At 36.1% G+C, this 23,562-nt stretch overlaps 1 protein-coding gene across 1 annotated transcript in view; it reads right to left on the minus strand.

The window, feature by feature from the left end:
• CDH7 (cadherin 7) overlaps positions 1-23,562 on the minus strand; it is a 149,857-nt gene that overhangs the window by 103,741 nt on the left and 22,554 nt on the right. The window contains exon 2 of the mRNA XM_075213255.1: positions 12,625-12,969. Coding sequence (XP_075069356.1) covers positions 12,625-12,834 — 210 coding nt within the window. The 5' untranslated portion in view covers positions 12,835-12,969. The remainder of the gene's footprint in view (positions 1-12,624; positions 12,970-23,562) is intronic.

The following is a 23,562-nucleotide window of genomic DNA, read 5'->3' on the forward strand; positions in this document are numbered from 1 at the left end:
GATTGCTTTCCTAACAACTGAAGGAAAAATAATCTCAGAAGTTAATTATATTGCTAAGCAAATGTAATCACTTGTTTGCATCTGTTGGTACTTAGATTGTTCACAAGTTTAGCAGGACTTTTTTCACATATTGATGAACCGAATCACCGCATTTTGTGTCTTAAAAAAAAGAGTCAGTGTGAAGCTTGCTACATTTTTATGCCAACAACTGCAATGAAAGCGAAAGACAGTTGTGAAAATGAAAAAAAAAGTTAAGTTTAATGCAGCCAATTTACAGCTTATTGAAAGTAAGATTATTAAAACAACAAACTGACATATTACATGTAGGCTTTGGTAAGGCACAGGAAGGACAATTACAGAGCGCATCCACTTTCACACCTATGTAACAGCCTACTCAGAAAGTAGTCAATGGTGTGAGCAGAGTTTCTTTCACTAGCCTTGAATTCTGATCATAATTATCATGCTTCTTGAATCATTATATTGTACACTCTACTGTGTCACCTTTTCTTGGTTTAAAGTTACAATCTGTTTATTCAAAAAATCAGTTCTTATTCTATTTTCTCCCTCTGTTGCAAATATTGCCATAATTGCAAGAAAGAACACTTTCCTCATGATGTTTGAGCACTAGCTTTAGTGTTAGTAGTAAGTTTACAGCTGTTTCATCATCATGAACATTTATTTATATAGCGCCAGAAAATTCTGTAGCGCTTTACAATTGGGAACAAACATTAATAAGACAATACTGGGTTGTACATACAGACAGAGAGGTTAGAAAACCCTGCTCGCAAGCTTACAATATGTTTCTTGTCTTCTTGCTTTTTATTTTCTGTATAAAGCATTGATCCATGTAGGATGCAAATACTATATATAGTATAAAAGTGTGTATTTTACCTACAGTAAAGGTGTTTGAATAGCTATTTTATATGTACCACACCTTGCTATAGCTGTTTTAAGGATAAACTGACCACCAATTATTAAGTGTTTCAGTGTGTGTAGTAAATTGTATTTAAGCCAATAATGGACCGCTATTTGTTGACCTGCCTTCAGTTTCTACATTACATCGTCAACATGTGTTGGGAAATAGCATTGAGGACTGATGCCTAATGAAGGAGAAAGGAGTGATATGACTGGGATATAATTGGCCAGATAGTACCTGTCATGTTGTCTGTGTTCCACTAAGATAACTACTTTTCTCTGAAATACTATTCCCATAAGTAGCATTATTCCTGAAAAAGCCAGTGCTTTAAATCCAGTGTTGTCATTGTCCTGTTAAATGCTCCAAAATTGTCACCAATGGTGCCTGGAAAAATCTACTATTATGCTTAATACTCACACCCGTAGGTGGGATAAAGTATGTCAGTTGGTTTATAGAATGTGGATTGAAATCTTGTTTTTTGTGAAAAAACATTCCTCTTGTTCGTGCTGCAGTTTCACTGCTTATGGCTCTCTATTCTGTCACAGCAAGCTACATGTCAGTTGCAAAACTCCTCTTACAGAAGTACTATAGTTATAATATTTTAGAAGGTTTAACATCCACAATACAGCACAGATAAAATAGGTCACATTTAATTTTCCACAATTATTATCAACTGGGAAACATGTGCAACAGAAAGGGAAACTGTAAATATTAGTAACTACTTATGCTCTTCAATGTAACATTTTCAGTAAGTGGGTAGTAATTGGGCACTAGGAAGGTGCCAAAGCTTTCCTGACGCTTGCTGCTGGCCTAGAAGAATAATTTCTATTTCTAAGTGTTATACATGCGTAACTCCCATGCATATGCAAAGTCATGTCTAAGCACTGCCTGTTTGCCTTGTCCGCAATATTTTAACTCCCTATTATAATGTTTAATTTATCATTTGACATCCAGTGCTAGGACTTTGATTTTTAAATCTTAATTTGTATTGCAAGATTGTCATAAAATGATTGCTATAAATTATTTTATAACATGATATAACACAAATTAGATAACATTACTGACTGCAAACCTACAAAGATATATTAAAATATAAATAACTATTTCCTTTTGCAATGCTCGTCTCATGTGAAGCTAATTACATCTTCAAGTGGGCAGGGGAAAGCATCTAATAATGCCAATTGCTTCCTTCCCATTTGGGGTTGATTCTGGTGGGCTGGACAATATGTCTCCACCCATGGTAAAAGCACCCTTCCGGGAGATTTCTCCAGGGAGTCTAAGTGGTCTCATCTTAAAACGGGAGTTTACCGGGCATTCTGAGACAGTAAGCAGCTATGAATAAACCATTTGGGAATGTGTATAACTTCTGTAGATACCTACAATATGTAGAAATTTGCCTAGTGCTTGTTCTTGTCTTTCTGGGAAAGCACTGCATGCCTATTTGTAAGGTGAACAGATTTAGTATACTATTCAACGTAACAAACATTTGTGTAGAAAAATCTGCCATATCAATATACAATATAATATGTGAAATAAACATGAGGATTTTAGTGTACATTTTCAATGTACAAATTGTGACTGCCCATCTACTATGACAAGATGATCTCATTCAAATGGATATCTATAGTAACAATTCATTTATATAACATGGGTACATACCACTCTCTTTTACATCTGCGTACAGGCTATAGCTAGCACTGGTAGGACCTAGCTAGAAGATATACTAATAAAACCTCTATGTATAACTGGGTGCTGGGCTAAAGTAAGTCCTAACACTCAAAGTGCTAAACAAAAAAATGGGACATTTAATCTGCACACTCACATTCATGAAATGCATAGTAATGTTTTTGGTTCTTGTAATGCCTGTCAATAAATACCCTAACAAAAAAAGAAAAAGAGGGGGATAAAAGGAAAAGAGTTATTTATGCAAACTGCACTTAAAATCTAAATAGCTATAATATTTGCCCATATTTAACAGTGTAAAAATTGCAGTCACTTTATTTTATTCTATCAATTCAGTATATGTTTTCCGAATACATGGCAAATAAATAAATAGCAAGAAGTCGTAAGTTAACAAAAGTATTTTGAAATGATATTCAATATATTGTTTTACTTATCTTAAAAACACTATGGGCCTGAGTCATCAAGGAGAGCAAAGCATAAAAATGAAGTAACTTTGCCCTTGGGAAAAAATATGTAACATTGGAGGGGGAGGTAAATTTAAAATGTGGGGACAGATTTATAGTTGGGGTAGGGCATGTCCTAGATAAACTATAAATTGCAGTGTAAAAATAAAGCTATCAAGTATTTGTGTGCTACATGAAAAAGCAGCCAGTCTTTAACTTATGTGCAAAATAACAGACTCGTTTGCACCCCTTGCATTGTAACATGGTTTACTATTTTTTTTGCCTTACTTTCCTTAATGGCCCTATGTGTGATTACCATCTAATTTGGCTCGGTAATCATGATTTTTTGTACTTTTAAGTGTGATATTGACAATTTTGTTTATGCATATTAGTCAATAAATGTTCAGCAGATGCAAAATAGTAATATAACATATGACATGATCTATTTCTAAATAATTGAAATTAATTAGACCCATAATAAGAACCAGTTATATAATCAAGTACATTTATAAAAAAAAAAAAATGTTTGTTGTGTAAGACAAGCAGTTACGTAAGAATGCAGTGTACTGTAAGTCTAGTTTAAGAATCCATTCTGTTTTTGACTGTTTCTATGCATGGAGACAGTGGGACATTGTCTTATTAGAAGACACTCACCAGGATAGAGGTATAGAATTATATAAGGAAATTGAAGCTTTTCTATAAATAAAGAGTTTGATAAATGCTTTGTTAGTGCCGGACTCCATGAAGGTCATGTCTTCATGACAGTTAAAGACAACTTGTTAGAAATGTCCAATGTTTAAGAGCTCAGCCAATCTTAAAAATATCTAATACTACTGGTTGTAAAAAGTGGTAATGCTAAAGAAGTATAAAATAAAATATAAAAAAATAGAATAATACTGCATATTTCCCAATAGCAATTTAGTGGAGGAGAATAAAAGAAAACATAAGCAATTAAGCATTTGTTGTTGTTGTTAGTCAAGCTGATAAACTTGTTTGCATATTTTCTGCACACTTCATTGCTACAACTTAATTGCTTTTCAGAAAATCCATTTGTTTATCAAATCCATGTGCAGAAAGAATTTTTCAAAAGGCCTACCAACATTCCATGAACATAGGTATTTTTAACTTGTGCAATGTCCCTCAGCATATGGGGTCTATGCCAAAAATACTATCAATGAAATGTGATGCGCAACAGAAATCAAACATTTTATTGAGCTTATTATTTCAATTATTTATAATTTATTATTTCAATAATGACTACATCTTTTGTAGACATTGGTAATATTATACTGTGTATGAAAGCATGTGTACATAAAATGTTCAATATTGACCTGATGGTGCTCCACAGACTATACGCAAAGTCTCCTCCATCTGGTTTCGCCTGGTATTTCTACTGTTTGAATTCAAAATTTAACCTTCACCACAATTCTGATATTAAATATTATTTTCAGTAGCTTTTCAATTAAGCATAAATATATATTACTGATTTACATTTTATGATATTTAAAACTTGCCCCATTTGTTTTAGCCAGCAGGTTTCCATCTCTGGGCATCTATTATATAATTCAATTAATCAGACACTAATGCAATCAACACCAAGTGAGGGAGCTCATCATAAATGTCTCTGGTATGGGGCCCAAGCTAGCTATTTACTAATAAATTGTGTCTACTCTTACTTGCTAGCCTGTCTATAAGTGCTGTCATCATGGTACTCTTATAGTGGCACATGATTCTTATAGTAACATGTGGCTGTATATTCTGGCACTATTGGTATGTTATGGTGGCAACAGGTTGTTATAGTGACATTGGCCTATATAAGCTTGGATCATGTCGCATGGAGCTGTTATGTATCATAGGGTTGTATATGATTAGATCAGGCTGTTTATTGAATAAAGGGTATCCTATAATAACATGTGGATTTGAATTGTATGCAGTTGTATGTAACACTAGGCACTGAACTTTATACCAATAGCACTTGTAACTATTAGTGATATTGTGGACAAAGTTATTATCTTGTGTTGGCATTAGAACTGTGTGGGCACTGGAAAATACATGTAAAATTCTGGCCTATATAATATAGTATATAATTCATTTAATTGGTGAGAAATTTAGCCTTTATTTTGCTCTTCCTTTTGCGACTGGGCTCGATTCATTAATTGGTATTAAACAAATTACATGTTGATGGAACAATATAAGTACAGGCCTAAACTAAACTCCTAACCAGCTCCACAAAAATGTGCTGACACAAAAGTTCACAAAAAGGTGTGAGAAGGCCTTGACAAAGCTTTAGAAGAGAAACCCGTGTTGGCGTTTTGCCTTACTATTCATTGATACCATTATTCCCTCCCTGAATTGCTCCCCAGTTTACCGCTAGGTAGGGTATTTTCACAGAATGCCAACGATACCAGGGAGTGGAACCCATGCTCTCTGCTAACAATCAGCTTATATCTTTATCATTGGGAACGATAGCTAGCAGTTTCCCTAATCTCTATACAGAGATTTGTGACCTTGTGAGAGACACGAGATTGTATTTTTCAACAATTGTTGTGCTATATATGTAGAATCCAGCTCTTACTACTTTTTACTACCTTAGACTGGGACTATTATTATATATTATCACAAAGAGGTAATGTGATATACTCAACAAGGAGCATAGGGATTACTATTAACATAATTTGGTATAGTGAGGCAATGCAACTGAGTTTGCATTTTTAGATCATAATTCACTTTATTTTTTCATTATATTTTTTAATATTTCACTCTAATTTGCCTATTTTAATACTCTCTAATAAAAGTTATATTTTAAACAACTACCTCGGAGTGCTTTAGGATACAAATCCTTTTCTTTCCTGTTTTGACTAAAAGTTCACAAGAACCTGGAAAAAGTGACCAAACTGTAACTACAAATGGTGGTTTTTTTTTCTTCTTTTGTGATACATATCATGCACAATTTCTTTTGTCATTGTGCCCAAGATGACAGAAACTCAGATGTGCAACATTTAATCCTTTTAATGGAAGAAGCTGGGCGGATTTGTGTTTTCCTTGCAGGCTAGCCAGACTAATTCATCTCAAAGAGATGCAAAAATGAGAGGAGCAGCTCAGAGTCACCACTGACAGTGATGGCTGTTATTTTCAATGGAATTACTTTGCACCATCTTGGCAGACGTTTTATAGGAAATTACATTTATAGATGCACGAATATCAAAGACATAAAAACATTAAAATAGACCAGTAGCTTTTCAACTAAGCATAAATATATATTACTGACCAATATAGATACCTATTTATGATAAAAGCAGAAGTCTGGTATAAATCAGGTGGTCGTACCATCATCAGGCTATTTGATGATAGTATGCCAGGCCACGCCAAGACATTGATGACTTTCTACTAAAGCAAAGAACATTTTGAAAGGACCAGAGCTGCCTACCCTTCTGTTGTATTTGGTTACATTTTAATTAGGTTCAGACTGCTTGGGAAGTACACCGGACAGGTGTTAAGTAATGAAGTGCAGAGATATATTTGTGTTTTAACAACACCAAAATTACATAATCATAATGCCAACTGACAAATTTAACAGGAATGTCCCCAATATAAAAAAATGCACTAACTGAATAAACATATGAGTAGATGATAATGATGGTGGTACTCATAAACTGCATATTAACAGAAAAGTTAAAATGAAGCACAACTTCAAAACAAAACAAATTAATATAAAATGCAACATTGGAAATTTCCATCGAATTTGGACAAACAACATGATTTACAAGATATGAGTAGGGTGCACAGAATTAAGGCACACTATATCCTCTTACTTCATAGTATTGCTATGTTAGTGTAGCGTGGTCAGGGATGTGTGACAATCTATATTAATTGAAAGAGAAGTCACATGGAGCACAACTAAATAAGGCTACATTGGCTCAAACTTCGTCTACAGTTGCGCGGTTCACACCACATGACAACACTATAGAATAGGTTGGATTAGAACTGCATTATCCAGCACATCCATATCACTTTGGGGAGCACTAGATCACACTGTTTTTCTCAATACACTCTTATTATTTTGATAATCTAGGTTTGTGGAGATTCCTTGACTATTTGGATAAGTACCTCACTATTTGTTGGACTTTGTTGTTTAGAACCCTTATAATCAAAGACACTCACACACACACCTAAAATTGAAAAAATTATCAAACAGGTTGGTTGTATGAAGTTTTACAGCCCAAAGTTCCTGTATTGTATGGTGTTGAGGGCCTCAAATCATGACACTGGCCCTGTCCCATGCAGCCCTGCGCTCATTATCAATCACCTAAGTGGATAGGTCATTGCCATCCACAAGATCAGTAGACTTATCTTCTGAAATTCATAATGATTCTTTGTACATTCTAGGTATCTTAATGGCTAAAAAAATTCTATTCCTGTCTTATTTTATGACAGGGGAAAATCAAATGTACAACAGATGAAAATTGACACACAATTGTATGCTGATCCCAGACAAATGTACCTAAAAGAATAATATAATTTTAGGTGAAACTTTACCTGCAGATACCAGATACAAGATATAAAATAATGGAGTTGAAGCAGGGGAGGGCTGACAAATTTTAGCCCAGGGGGCAAGACTCGACTCAGCAGCTTATCTTAATGGGAAAAATATGCAGGTGGCTCAGTGACCCAGCCCAAGGTAGTTCACTAGGAGACCGGCCCAGGAGACAGATGCCTCCCTGCCCTCCAGTCCAGTCTGCCCCTGGGTTAAAACTATGTCTTAACTGATGCTGATTAGAACTGGTGAGAAATAAGTAGTTGATGCTTTTTTCTGTAAAGTGAAGGAGCCATTTACTATTTCAAAGGATGGGGTTTAGGGAGGGCACTAAAGATAATTTTCATAAAAATTGTGAATGAACTCCTAAATGTATTTTTCATATGACCTTCATTGTTTTCACATTTCAGCTGACAGGTACACTAATACGCTTATGTGGGAGTCAATATGTGTATGAACTACAGACACTGTATCCTTCAATTAGTAACCTGAGAAGAAAAGTGATACTTAGCCATTCATCGCCATGGGGAGCAACATGGAGTAGCTGGCAGTCCTGTTTATGTATGTGCGGAGTGGTGTGGTCCAGGAATAAGGGGTCCATATGGTAGTTGATGAAGCAGAGGAGTGGGATTGTAGAGAGGAATGGAGTTAGCTGCTAGGATTCACAGAATAACATATAATGAGAGGTCGGGATCAATGGATGTTATTGAATATTAAATGAAGCATATGCAGACGGTAAGTGAGGTAAGAAGAACAGGCAAAAGAAAGGAAAAATAAATACATGGGGAGATAGAAGGAGGAGGTATAAATAGGAAAAAGACAATCAGAGTTAAAGAGGATAATATGTAGATTTATGGGTGTGAGTGGTAGTCAGCAATGAGATGGACAGTTGTGAGATGCTATGGATGTAGGATGAGATGGTGGGTATTAGGTTTATGATGGTGGAAGAATGTAAAATGGGATGAAACTGATGTGGCAGAGATGTTAAGAGGTGAAACTGAAATATAGGTGTTCAAGCAGAGGGATATAGGTATCATATGTTGAATGATGGAGGACTGTGTGGATGGGTGGGTGATTAGGGATGGTTTGTCAGATTTGAAGTATGTTAAAGATTATTTAGGGTGAAATGACTTTAGTTGATTTTAAAAAGAAAATTGAATGACAGAAGATATTTGAAAATAAATAAATGATAATAGGATAGTGCATTATATATTAGATCAGAAGTGAGGAATTAGTATAAGGACATGGAATTTCAATGTAAAGCTAACATCACACAGTGAAAAATAATGATGATAACACATAATAGAAAAATGTATTGGGAGTAATCAATAGACAGTAAAGATCAAATGTCAAATAATACATAAGCCAAGCAATCATCCAATAAATAATAGATGAATAAATAAACAACTGAAGGATAAACAAGTAACAAAACAACTGTATTTGTAGTGGTCAGTTGTGTAAAACTCTTTCCAAATGTGTTTTGCCTTTGGTACTGTCTTTCCCAGAGAGTACAATGTGAATTAGTTTTACAGTACAATATACCCTTTATTTAATCCTCTCACTGGCATAGATGTAGAGTCTACATCAGTCACACTCCATTTCCAATAATCAGCTGTTGCAAATTCTATGACTAATGTTCTGGCAGTTTTCTCTGCCTCCAGCTCTTAATCGTGGTCAATGACCATGGTTAATAGTGATAGTGGACCAGATGGAACCTTGCCTTCATACAGGAAGTTATTGGGAGTGCCTGTGTGTAATTGCTATGTGCTATGCCTTATGATGAACCTTTGAGTTGTTTTTTTCAACTACAGTGATGATGCTTTTAGCTTTTAGCTGGATTTTTTTTAGGCTAACTCAACATAATGATGAATTTGCATATGGTATTATAAAACACAAATCTGTTGCAATTTGAGCTGGTGAAATGAAGACTGCACAATTGCATTTAACCCTGGGACATAGCAAGTTATTTTCCCCCCATAAGTATAATTAAAATAATTAAAACTATAGTGTAGATTTTAGTTTGTGCTTAGTGAGAACATTTTTGCTAACAGTCTTTTGGTTTTTACTGTAATATGATTTTTCTCCAAGTTGAAGTTTTCTAAATGGACTTCAAATTAGACAAAGTATTCTTAGAAATGTTCACTTTGTTTAATTAGGAATATAATGAGCCCATTTGGAAGAACACTACTCCTATAATAAAACTATTAGACCAAATAATAATCGGTTTATGCTGCTGAAAATGGAGATGACAAGATCCACTGGAAAAGTTATTTGTATTCTACATCAAAGTTGCAGACATCTACGCTAAATTAAACCAGGCTGGTTCTTCAACATGATATTAAGCAGATCTACATAGAGCATAAGCAAAATACCGAAATGAGTGTTCATGCTATATATACTATAAAATTATGTATATATGTATGTATAGAAGCTGTTATAACATTGCAAAATAAATTGAGTGATATTTAAATAGACATGCACTTTTTGTATGCTAGATTAAAATAAAAGTGTGAAATCGTGTATAAAATAACAATTTATATTTCATAGTCCTCCCAAGATCCTATATTTAGCACTAAATATATATTGCTCAAGCTAAATTTTTGCATCCACTTTAAAAGTGGTAGGATCACATAGGCAAACGAGGGTCGGGGGTCCTAGTGCCTGGAAACCCCCCTGTATGGGGCACTGCATAATTGAGGTGGCTGGACCCTGCCCCAGCTTCACACGGCTCTGCTTGAAAAGGGAGAGCGGCGTGCATTGTGCATGTATATTATGGGGATTGGAAGAGTTGGAGAGCAGCCAAACACTGTCTAAAATTATAGCTATGCCCCCACGCATGCTGGTCACGCCCACTGATGGCGTGGTGTGGAACCCCCCCTCTACAAATCCTGCATTTGCCCCTGGATCAGGTGGTACTACATTGACAGCATGCCTGCTGCTTGTAAAGTGTATGAGGTCCTAGGAATCAGTGGTCCATAGGCCAATGTACTTCACCCTTTCACTTGTTGTACATACTAAGGACTACAGTTCTGTAAGCACTTCTTTAAAGTGTTTTTTTATGTGGTTGTTTTAAACACCTGTCAAGAGAAGAGGCCCTCTGATTATAGGTATCAATGATCCCTAGATTATTATGCTCTTTAAAAGCGAATGCCTGACCAACCACTAGTAGAGCATATCCAAAACATAGTGTGAATGAGCCTTTACCATTTTGATAATTATTTGAGATTGAAACAGTCTACCAAGCTTGTGCAATTTATTCCTTGCATACCAAGTGATGAGGAATGCTCTCAATATGTCATAAGATGATTTGTGCTTCTTCTATCCATATAGACATTACACCAAGGCACTGGCCTAAACCTTGCTACTTCTCAAATACTTCTGGGACTTAATGGGCAGATTTTTCATATATGTATGTACAATAATTCAAGTGATACTATAACAAATGTCTATGAACATTTGTTAGAGATGTCTAGGAAAAATAACAATAATGGCCATCTGTGAAAATATGCGGGACATTTGTTATTGATGCAAATGGAACTAATTATTCATCAAGTGCATTTCAAGGTACACACCCACTTCATAGTTTTTGGAACCTTCCTTGTTAAAGCAATCTTTGGCTACAGTTGCAGTTTTGCTGACACTCTGAAAAATATGCATAATGTGAACAGTAAAAACATCACATTAAGTGCAACCTATTTCCATCTTAGACCCATTCCTTCGTTCATTTAAACATTTCAATCTTCCTTCTAAAATACTGCTCAGTTTAGTCTTATTTGTGGCTTAAATTAATCATGAGGCTGGGGGAACAGCATGACTCTCTTAATTACATGTGTTACTTATATATGTGTCTTTAATGTTTTTATTAAATGTCTTGCAATGTGCAAGACACTAAAGTACAACTGTAGGATGCAGAATGCATCCAATTAAAAGTCTATGGACACGGTTGGGATTCCAGCACTTCTGGCTAGCTGTAGATTTACAATCTTTTATCATCAAGGAAAAGACTGGAGGAAAAAAACATTCTAAATGTGTCTTCTCTGCTCATTCAAATACTCCTGTCCCACAAAATGAAATCTAATTTTTCCAGTTGAATACAAAACAAGGATATGATTTAGCAAGGAACAAACTTTCAATTCAAACATCCACTGCAATGCCAACTTTTTCAGCTGCCATCATTTTGCCCTGCACGTATTTATTAGTACAGTGAGTGCATTTGCAGTAAAGTAGGCACACTGCACATCTGCTCATTTGTAAATGAGATTTAAAATACTATATTTGCACAAATTGCTTTAACATTGAAAATGATTTTTACTTATTGGTTACACACATCCAAGAGTGGTCATGACTATTCTGTTGTTTGAAGAGGCAAGTGAAATGATACCATTGTTTTCCTTTATCAAAACTAACATAAAAAATTGCATATGTGAAATATACATTATACAGATATAAGACAAATAATATTACTTGAATAATCATATATTTACCTACAATCTGCCAAGAGGGAAGAGGGGCATATAAAGTGTCTAACCCAGCTGTGGCAGGCGTGCAGTGGGTGGAAGCGGTACATACACAATATGTATGTGTGTATTAATATAAAATGTATGACCTTTTTTTTCTTTCCTGTTTGGTTGACTAGTAGAGTCTTAGAAGAACTGTTAAGTGCTAACATCTGTAAATGTTTTTTTTTAATTCATGTTTCAAGATATTCGATTATAAAAACAGATAAAGTGTTCATTTTATCAGCCATTATTGTGCTTTATTCATACAAGTGCATTCAAGTAGTCTACAGGAGAAAATGTGCGCATTAAGAGATATTGTACTGCATGCCATATAATGAGTTATATTTTAAATTGTTGTTTATCCTATTTCTTGAGGCTGATTTGACAGTGAAAACTCTGAGCTTTAGATGCATGATATATGATCCATCTGCTCTTGTTGTCTCTCAATTGCTGTTCATTGCTCAATTTTCGAACACGGTCATGTAAATACAGACACAGACTGATAGGTTATATTTCCATTTATGTATTATATGTGTATACAGTACTTACTTTCCCCACATATAGAGGGTCTGTTCCTGTGTATTCCTCCAGTACAAAGAACTGATTCCACACCCAGCTCCGCTTTGTTCTTGATTTCCCGGACTGAACGTAAGGCTTGGATGTCGACATTGAAAGCTCAGCTTGGCTTATTCCAGAAAGACAAAATAAAATTGCTATAAGCTGAAGATAATGACACATTTCATGTTTGCCCATCTTCATTTTTCTGACTTTTATTAAAAATATTAAGCAGTTCCCAAATGTCTTCTTAGAAAATCCAATACTGTTCCAGACAGGGTTTTTGGCGTTGAAAGTAGGTTACTTGAAGTATATATACACAGAAAATGATTTAAATACCTAAGGGAAAAAAGAAAAAGAAAGGATGGTCAAAAAAATTGAAAAGTATAAGTAAATTATGAAATGTCTTGGTTCTGATATAATTACTCATTATAGCTCTATATTAGTGGGTTAGTGTTAAGGAAACAAGGCTGATAAGGCTGAGAATGACACATTCAGTATGAAGCACACATGTGATCTATTTTCTGTGGTTCATGCAGCATGTGTACCTATACGTGAGAGTCAAATGAATGACCCAATAGTCCTGGCTACAGAGAGCATTGCAAATCTTTCAAGTATTTGCTGACCCCCCCCATCCTGTTGGAGAAAATGTCCTAATTAATTATCTGCTCTTATGCAAAACCTTTTGAGCTGATATTCTATTAAAACATCTCACCGATCAACAAGTGTGTGTGTGTCTATCTATCTATATATATATATATATATATATATATATATATATATATATGTGTGTGTATTCTCTTATTACACAGGATTATATATCATCATGACACATAAAAGTCAACTTGATCCATTTCATTGCTGACTGAATTAAACTGGATTCAATTAATTATTTGATCTAAAGTCTTGTTTTATATCACTTCATTACTTAAGAGCAGATTAATACAGTCAGAAGATCAGTGAAAAAAAAGAACAGACAAATACAGTATCTCTCCAGTGAACTGGTCAGTTTGACTTCCATCCTAACATCAAAGCTTCACATTTCAAATATAAGCTACTAATAGCTGTTTGGAAATGAAGCGAAATTATACACTAATAATGCAATTTTATTAATATTTTCCCATTGCAGAACCACTGGTGAATCAAATAGCAACACATGGGAATCTTTCAGATTAAAAACCAGGCACTAAACTAACTAAACTTACGTTAACTTACGATAAATACCACAATATTAAAATATGTTATTTAAGAAGTTTAGTGATTATTTCAAATATAATAATAATAATAATAAGTTACTCTAGGGTGAAGCTTTACTCGTGTGTAAATACATATTCTCAAAAATCAATTCAGCTTGAGATCCTGTAGCCCTACAACTTAACCCATTTTACATGTTAAAAAAGAGTGTGCTACAGTTCTTCACACTTATTTTTTAGATGCAGTAACTGTTGCTGAATTAATTAACCAACCTTCAAAGATATTTATTTAACATTAATTATTAAATTAAATCCATACTAATGCAATTGGATAGTTTCTAGGAAAAACTGTACCAAAATGCTTTGGGTGAAATGGTACAGTTCTTCACACAAGCAAACTGTTTTTCAGTGACATGGTACAGTAGCTCTTGCTGAATTAATTAACTGATCTTCAAAGATGTTTATTTAACATCAATTATTGAATTCAAACCTTGTTAATGCAATTGGATAGTTTCTAGGGAAAACTGATGTGGGTGAAATGGGTCATGCTGGAAACTATGTAACTTGGATTTTGTTCCTGGCTTGTTTTTAGATCCTCCAAATCAGGCACATTAAATGGAATAACTTAAGTTGCACATGCTAAGTGATAATATTGGAATTAGTTAGTTTATCTGGTTCATATTCTCATCATCATCAGTTATTTATATAGAGCCACTAATTCTGCAGCGCTGTACAGAGAACTCATTCACATTAGTCCCTGCCCCAATGGAGCTTACAGTCTAAATTCCCTAACATACACACACACACACACACACACACACACACACACACACACACAATAACACACACAGAGACTAGGGTCAATTTTGATAGCAGCCAGTTAAACTAACAGTATGTTTTTTGGAGTGTGAGAGGAAACTGGAGCACCCAGAGAAAACCCACACAAACACAGGGAGAACATACAAACTCCACACAGATAAGGCCATGGTCGGGAATCAAACTCATGACCCCGGTGCTGTGAGGCAGAAGTGCTAACCACTATGCCACTGTGCTGCCCGCTGCAGTGTGTTTCTGCACATTTATAGCCAATACAACAATAAGAATGCTGTATGCATTAATTACAAGACTAAGAACCAGTTGGCCGTTTTTGTCTCTAACACTGGACTTCTCAGCTATCAATGACAGCTGGCATAAGTCCATTGATGATGGTGCATTGTTTAGCACAAAGTTCTCATAGATGTAGCATGGGACACCTGTGTAATTGCAGAAGTTACATCACTGTATGAAGCATTGATCTGAACTAATTCAATACAAAGTATGCAATAAGTGTAGAAGTATCTGGTTGTAATTGGCTGACCTGAAAACCCTATGGACCTGATTTTGAGTTAGGAGCAAAGCAAAGTAAATGAGCAACTTTGCACTTGGACAAACCAGACCCCAGGAGTTCCAGTAAATGGTGGACAACATGGAAATATAGCAAAGAATGTTTGCAAGCAATGTCTCAGTCTTGCTGTTTTTGTTTTCACTTTATTTTATCATACTATACTTTGTAGTTATGCTAATAAAATACGGACATGAAAGGCTCGAAAATAACAAAATTCCAAAGCGCTTTACATAAATTAAACATAAACAAAGAAATTACAACATTCCAAGTTAAAATAATATGGATAGCATCTGAAATGCAGTAGTATTTATTTTATTACAGGTGCTTCACATTATTCTGTTGTGTAATTGTATTCATTAAATATTCTTCTTTGCTCTCAATGTTTTTTCTCCAGCGTGCGAGTGTATTTATTGTACTTGCTAATTCTTAGATATCCATCTAAACTGCCGGCTCTCAGATTTTCCTTTGGCTCATTTTCACAAAACAATTTACATTTTGCTGTATCTGCATGTTGGTTACAGTTTTTGTTATTCTTTGATTGTTACATTTTGTACCAATTACATGTAGTCCTATTGCATACTTGATCGAGAGAGTGACCTTTCAATCTTGATAAAAAACCTTCATAGAGTGCATAATATAGAACAATTGGCAAAGAAGAGGTAACAACAGTTTTTTTTGCTTAAGTATTTAATAGTGTCCAATAATTATGTTTAATGCGATGGAGCCAAATTGGTACAAATTCAAACCTATATACAGCATATGAAAACACAATTGTTATTTGTGCAAACTGCTAGAGCAACCGTGTCCAATACTTTCACCTCTAGCACCATAGATGTTGTGGTAGAACAGTCTCATGCATCGTTGACCTGCTTGACCATCAGGAGAAAACCCTGTTAGCAACCCATTATGGAGATATAAAAGTCAACAGTCCATCTGTTGTTAGGAGCAGTAGCTGCTGCTTTGCTATGGACGTTAGTGGTGGCACTATCGCTTAAAAGGCGCTCCTTATTATTAACGCCATTATTTATATTTCTTGTCAACTCACAGGATTCAGAGTGACAGAGCCACATAAGAGCCAGGCAAGTAATTATAATATTATTATTTTATAATATAATATGTTAAATCTTTTTTGGAATGTGGTAAATATTAACATTTTTCACAGCAACTGTTGCTATCTTTAGGCTGCAGTATTATTTTTTGTTACTGCAAGTTATTTTTTGTTTAGTACATTGCTGAGATGTTCTTATGTATCTATAGCACAGGGTGTATCTACAATGTACAAAAATATAATATTGTGCATTAAAAATATATGACATATTTAGGATTTAAAATCACAGCAAGACAGTTGGAAATGTAAAAATTAATTTTTGAATGATCAGTACTTAAACAGTAAATGCAACAAAAATTGGCATTGTTCCTAAGACTCCTGTGTTATCAATTCCAATAATAATAGGTGAATCACAAATTAAGAAACATATCAACCATACCAAAACATTCTGTGAACATGAACAATAACTTGTACCGTATCTTTAAGGTTATTGATGCAGGGGGACAAGCAAGTTAATGGGATGGTCACTTTCAATTTAATGTTACCAGATTGTACTGTTACAGCCATTTATAACACATTAAGGAAGGGAGTGTGTCTACAGCTATATCATGTACAGGGTTGCCAGGCTGCACTATGCTTTCAGTGGACAATTAACAGAAACAGCCCTGCACCAGCTTCTGATCTTATAAATGACAAATCTTTTTTGAAACCTTTATAAAAATAGGACAAAGAACTGAGAAATTATTTTTATTGTTAATGAGGAATTCACTTTAGAGTCCAATCTATATATTACTACAGGGCTACTTGTGCTGTGAGGGAGGGAAATCCACAATTTGAACATAATGTGCACAAAGATCTCTATGTTTGCATTACATATTATCAAGCAATATCACAGTTTACTACACAAATGTTTCCTATTGTCAAAAGTATGTCTTTAGTATTTAAAGGGTTCTCCTGATACTTTATTTTGTATCTTGCAAAGTCAGTTACAGCTGTGATGCACCTTTCCATATATTTGACATACTTGGTACTTTGGTACTTTGTAGACCAAATGTTTTTACACTTAGGGCTAGATTTACTAAGCTGCGGGTTTGAAAAAGTGGGGATGTTGCCTATAGCAACCAATCAGATTCTAGCTTTCATTTATTTAGTACCTTCTACAAAATGACAGCTAGAATCTGATTGGTTGCTATAGGCAACATCCCCACTTTTTCAAACCCGCAGCTTAGTAAATCTAGCCCTTAGTGTTTTTTATTTTTGTTAAATCAGTGCCGTTTGTTTGCACAAGTTGTTTAAAGTATGGCTTAGGTTATGGCAATGCCAATAATGTATATCAGATGAATTAGCTTTATAATAGATATTTTCTACACTTGATGTAATCCTTGAACAATAAGTAAACTTATAAAAATGGTCTAAATGGTGTTTTCTAGAGAATACAAAGCAATCTCTCTTAAGGTCAGTATTATTCTGGTAATGCCCTGGTTCAAAAAAGCTTGAAGTAGTGGATCTGCTGGTGTAGCTTCTGCTTCAGATGTGAGTAGCTCAGAGTGCTGTCCTAGGTTGTTTCTACTTTGGACGTATTTCATTTTGCCAAGAAGAGGCAGTGAGAAGGACTCAATGTAATCTATGCAGTGCCATTGTGTGGAGAGGCCAGACCTCTGTACTCCACCAACATTTTCAAAGAGTACAGAGGACGCGTTTCAATCTCAGCTGGATCTTTCTGAAGGTTTATCTTGAGAAACATCCAGCTGGGATTGAAACGCGTTGGAGTGGATTTCTCGTGCCGTGGTATGATACCATTCCTGCCGGCGATTCATCTGTCCATAGCCGTACGGTGACCCCAATATGAGAACAAATTATGAGCTATGGGACACCAATATGAGAACAAATTATGAGCCATGAAAACCTGTGACTCTGGTAGGCAGTTATCCCTCACCTCATGAGGATAAAATTAGACTTGCATTTTATTTGTTTTATGACATTTTGAATAAATATTAGTTTGGAAGACAGTACACTATTCAGATATTTTTTTTTTCTATCTACAACAGACTGTATTGAGAGATATCAACACATGACATTGGAATATGTCAGCATAGAAATGAATGGGATAGAATAATTATCCTCTAGAATACATTAGAGAGATTATGATGGGAGAGAAAGAACGGAACCTAGAGTAAGCAATACACAATGGGGTTATTATACCCCAGAAGTTGTCTATAAACCTTGGTGTAATTATATGCACTGTTAACTCAAGACACATATATATGTGGTGACTGACTCTTTGATTATATAAGTGGGAATGTATTACACTATATTGGTATCATTTCTTTTCTCTCATATGATCTGATTTGATGGATTGGGATACCTCTAGAAACTTAAAAATACTGTCAGGACTGTGAGCTGGATGGAGCTACTGACTGGTATTAGTTCTACTGTACAGGGAGGCGCAGAGTCCTGGTTTTTGACAGAGACCCCCGCAAGGAGGTTTGGACTTCGCTGAAAGAGATGCACAGGTCGCGGTTCTCAAAGACAGTTACCAGTGTAGTAGCGTAGATTGTAGTCAGGCCAGGCCGGGTCAAACCAAGAGGACGATGCTGTTCCGAGGGAGATACACGAGAATAGTCAGGTAAAGCCGTAGTCAAACCAGGAGAGCGACAACCAAAAATGGAATCTAGGAGTATAGGCAAAAAAGCCGGTCAAATACTGAAGAGTAGAAGCAGAAATACTAGGAATGCTGGAGGCAGGAAATAGACTTGATACTCTGGCACCCTAATGGTGCCAGAGTCAATTTTAAATAGAGGGAACCAGGACATAATTGGTCGGCGGTCAGGGCGTCATAGACCACTGACCAGAGTTCTGAAAATAGCGTCCTGTTGCCTAGCAATGGGGCGCGCCTGCTCAAGCAGCGCTTCAGACGGCCGGGGGAGACTGCTACTCTGTTGCCTAGCAACAGAGCTCCCTCGGCCGGAAATGACGGGCGGCCGTCCCAGCTTTCTGATCGCGATGCGGGGGCGGCGCCTGACAAATACAAGGAACATACTGAAGGAGGTTTGGACTAACTAAGACCTTTGAATTATTGAAAAACTATTATAAAGACTGTTGCTGTGTTGAATAGCTTACACCAAATTGTTGTATCGATATATTTTTTATGCATCAATACTAGAAATGTATACATATTTTGGTTACTTCAAGTGAGGAAAGCAGAATGCTAGAGACACAATATTAAAAATTATAATGCAACTGCTATGAACGTAATGCTGTGCAAAGCTTGCGCATCAATATACATGTAATCGTTAAAGTACGTGGATGGTGTGTTGGCAAGTTTGACACATTACTATGCATCATGTGTCTGGCTTATTTCAAATGTTGTAATGTTATCAGTGCATTATGTTATATTGATATGTAATGTTTAAATTATGACAAGTGGATGGCATGAAACAAATTAGCAATGTGCATTTAATAATTGTTGTTAAGTTAAATGGCAGACTTTGAGTATAGTTATTTTTTTGAGTAACGTTATAACTTAGATGGTAAAATGGGCAAAGTTAGTAGCTAGATTACACATATTGTTACAATTAGGATAATATGCTAAGACTGTGTTTGCCATAGCCTTATGTCTTAAAACAATTATTGGTCAACATTATATTGTGTAGTCAGCAGCCTGACTATTGTTTGCATAGTATACATAACTACAGGAGATCTTGGTAGTCCTGATAGCAATTGAATAGCAAATGTTCTGCCTCAGTTTAATTAATAACAAACTGTATTGAAAGCCCGGAGGGTATTGTGTTGTGATGTTTATAGAAGAGACATCATAGCATATGGTAGCATATCTAGCAGAACTTTACTAATTGAATAGGTTAAATCAAAGTGTGAGTCCTTGATAGGGTAAAAGGAGTTTAATACTTTTACCCAAGTGCACATCTTGATAGTAAAAGTATGTCTTGATAGTAAAAGTATGTCTTGATAGTAAAGAAGTGCTGTTTAATTGTTGGATGGGACTGGAGACATGTAATGAAGCTGTCCAAGCTGCTTTATAAATTGTATATCAACCAATCCTGCTGTCTGATAATCCTATTTAAACTGTTTGCCTGTCCCACCATCTGAGTCTGGTGTTAGGACTAACACACTGCCTCTTTTCTACCTCTGGCAGTCCCCATTACAGAGTTTTGATCAAGCAGCAGATGGACTTTTTGTTCAAGGTGGCATAGAATTCATCTTCTTTCATTCTTGTATTTTGTGTGTGTGTGTGCTTTATGTAGTTTATACATTTGTCAAATGTTTTCGTAGGGTATTTAAACAATAGAATATGTTTTTCTATCTTATATACTTTAGAGTTTATTTGTTTTTATGTTTAAAGAAATATTAGGTTTTACTCTTGTGTGAAATTTATGGTTTGCTTTGGGATTTTTTTCTGTTTTAGAAACATGGCACACATATATTTTGCGTTACTATGTCTAGTGTCTTGAACAGAAACAAAAAGGATGTAATTGCATTTTCTTCACAAGAAATTACTTAATGAAATCAAAATATGTCTGATAAGTAATTCCTGCCACAGATTTCATATTTACAGAACAAATGAAGACAAAATGTAAATTGTTTGGTTGATAACTGTACACTAGGACATGTGCAGGAATATGTTTCTGAGTCAAACTTATAAAATGTTGTCTACCGGTAAAGCTTATTCTGCCAGTGGAAAGTACTATAAGGAAAATTTGATATACTTCCACTATTTTCTATCTATGCTGCGGAATCAGAGGGCTCTTGCGTCATTTTCGATCATTATAGATTGTTTTGGCTTTGATGTATTAGATTTCTCTTTCCCTGGGAGGCAATTCTGGTGATAGGTTAGTAAATTTCATTAGCAGGGGCGGATTGGTCATAGGCCTTACCGGGAATTTCTCCGGAAGGCCGATAGCTTAATGAGTCCATCTGTAGGCTGCTTGCTTCTGCTTATTTTTTCCCGATATTTTTATTTTCTTTAAATCACTGGCCGGCCAGATCTGCTTAATCCGGGCTACCCGACACCGTGCCTAATTGGGGGGGGGGGGGCAGAGATGCCAGCTGCTAGACTCATGGTATAGTTTCCCCCTAGTAGCTGCGATCCCTCCTTCTTCCTATGTGTGGCCACAGAAGTCACATGGGATGCGCAACACATGACAGGTGCTATTCCAAGTGTGTGAGAAGCATGGCAAGGAGGTAAATGTATGTGTGTGTAGGGGGCCTCTAAATGTAATGATGTGTGTGATGGCAGGGGAGCATATGGCTATGTAATGTGTAGATGTGATGGCAGGGGGGCATATGGCTATGTAATCTGTGGATGTGATGGCAGGGGGGCATATGGCTATGTTATGTGTGAATGTGATGGCAGGGGGGCATATGGCTATGTAATGTGTGGATGTGATGGCAGGGGGCATATGGCTATATAATGTGTGGATGTAATGGCAGGGGGCATATGGCTATGTAATGTGTGGATGTGATGGCAGGGACATATGGCTATGTAATGTTTGTGATGGTGGGGGGGCATATGGCTATGTAATGTTTGTGATGGTGGGGGGGCATATGGCTATGTAATGTGTGGATGTGATGGCAGGGGGCATATGGCTATGTAATGTGTGGATGTGATGGCAGGGGGCATATGGCTATGTAATGTGTGGATGTGATGGCAGGGGTCATATGGCTATATAATGTGTGGATGTAATGGCAGGGGGCATATGGCTATGTAATGTGTGGATGTGATGGCAGGGACATATGGCTATGTAATGTTTGTGATGGTGGGGGGGAATTTAGCTATGTAATGTGTGTGTGTGTGAATGTAATGGCAGGGGGGCATATGGCTAATTTAATGCTGGGGTGGTTTGGGGCTATTAATTGAATGTGGGTATGAGTTTGGAAAGAGAGGCTATTAATTAAATGTGAATATGAATTATTTAATGCTGGGATGGTTGTGGGAAATGGTTATATATATTAAACGTAAATGCTATTAATTTAATGCTGGGGCTTGAAGGGAGGTAAATAGGTTTAGTTATTAAATGTGAATACTATTATTTTAATGTTGGGGCTGGAGGGAGGCCTTAATTATTAAATGTGGGTACTATTGATTTAATGCCGGGGATGGTTGGAGTTTTCTAAATTTCATGTAGCCATTTTTTTTTTCCAAATAGGGCATCCAACATTCCAGAAACCAGACAAGCAGCAACTGATCTAAAGAAACCAGCAGCCACAGGTGGTGAAAGTTACTAAAACAGGTAGGAGAAAGCAGGACAGTCTGCCAACTGTCCTGAATGTGCTGGGGCAGTTCTAAATTTGGATGACTGTCCTGCTTACTCAGGATTTGATCTGAAAACAAGGACAGTTGGGAGGTATGTCCCGGTTCACACTGTACTGCTCCTGAAGGCAGAGCTGCATGCAACTAACAGTAGTGCACACAGCTTTGCTTGTGTATTTGTCTAAATTGTACGAATAGGTTAACCCCCCTGTTATAAGTTCCCCAGCCCCCCCCAAGAGCCTTATTCCAGTTCTGGTGATACTTTAGTGGTTCTTGCATTTATTCCATTGCCTGCCTTCTACCTTGCACTGGTCCTATTCTCAAATCACTTTGTTGAACATATGGCCAGCTCTATTGCACTGACAATATCATTAATTCTGCCTCCTTTGCACTTAGTATAACACCAGCAAACCCTTGGAATAGCTCTTTCCTTCACTTATACTATTGAGTATAATTCAAACCACCACAAATCACTGGGTACATTTAGGGTTCATACACAATTGTTACAAAAGAAGTGTTTTCTTGCAGATGCTTGAAGCATTTCACACTTGTGGTGGTCACACTGGATAGCCATTTATTAGAAAGATTATTTTTCATGCACTTTTTGAAACACACAGTACACATTTTATACATTGAAAGAAGAGATTTGACAGGCAGTTTGCAGCTCATGATGTCAGGGAAAAATGCAACAATGTGGTGAGGTGCTCATATGCTGCTCTGGCAGTCTGATCAGATACGATTGTGCCAACATGTTTCGTAATAGTTAAACTTATTAAACGTAAAGTAAGATATGTTTCTATAAAGGGAATGTTGGAAGGATGTATTAGTAGGGAACTAAACAAGTTTGAGCACAGAGGCATAAACCAGTCTCAGATCATGCAAAAGGATTCATGTGTTTGTATAACACAGGACTGGCAGTCATTTCCCTGCATTGCCTTAATAGTGACTAGAGATGTTCACTGACCCCCGTGTTCTGGTTTTGGTTTTGGATCTGGATTAACTTCGTGTTTTGGTTTTGTTTTTATTTTTGGCAAAACCG

The sequence above is a fragment of the Mixophyes fleayi genome, chromosome 5, assembly GCF_038048845.1.
Source record: "Mixophyes fleayi isolate aMixFle1 chromosome 5, aMixFle1.hap1, whole genome shotgun sequence".
Lineage (NCBI taxonomy): Eukaryota > Metazoa > Chordata > Amphibia > Anura > Limnodynastidae > Mixophyes > Mixophyes fleayi.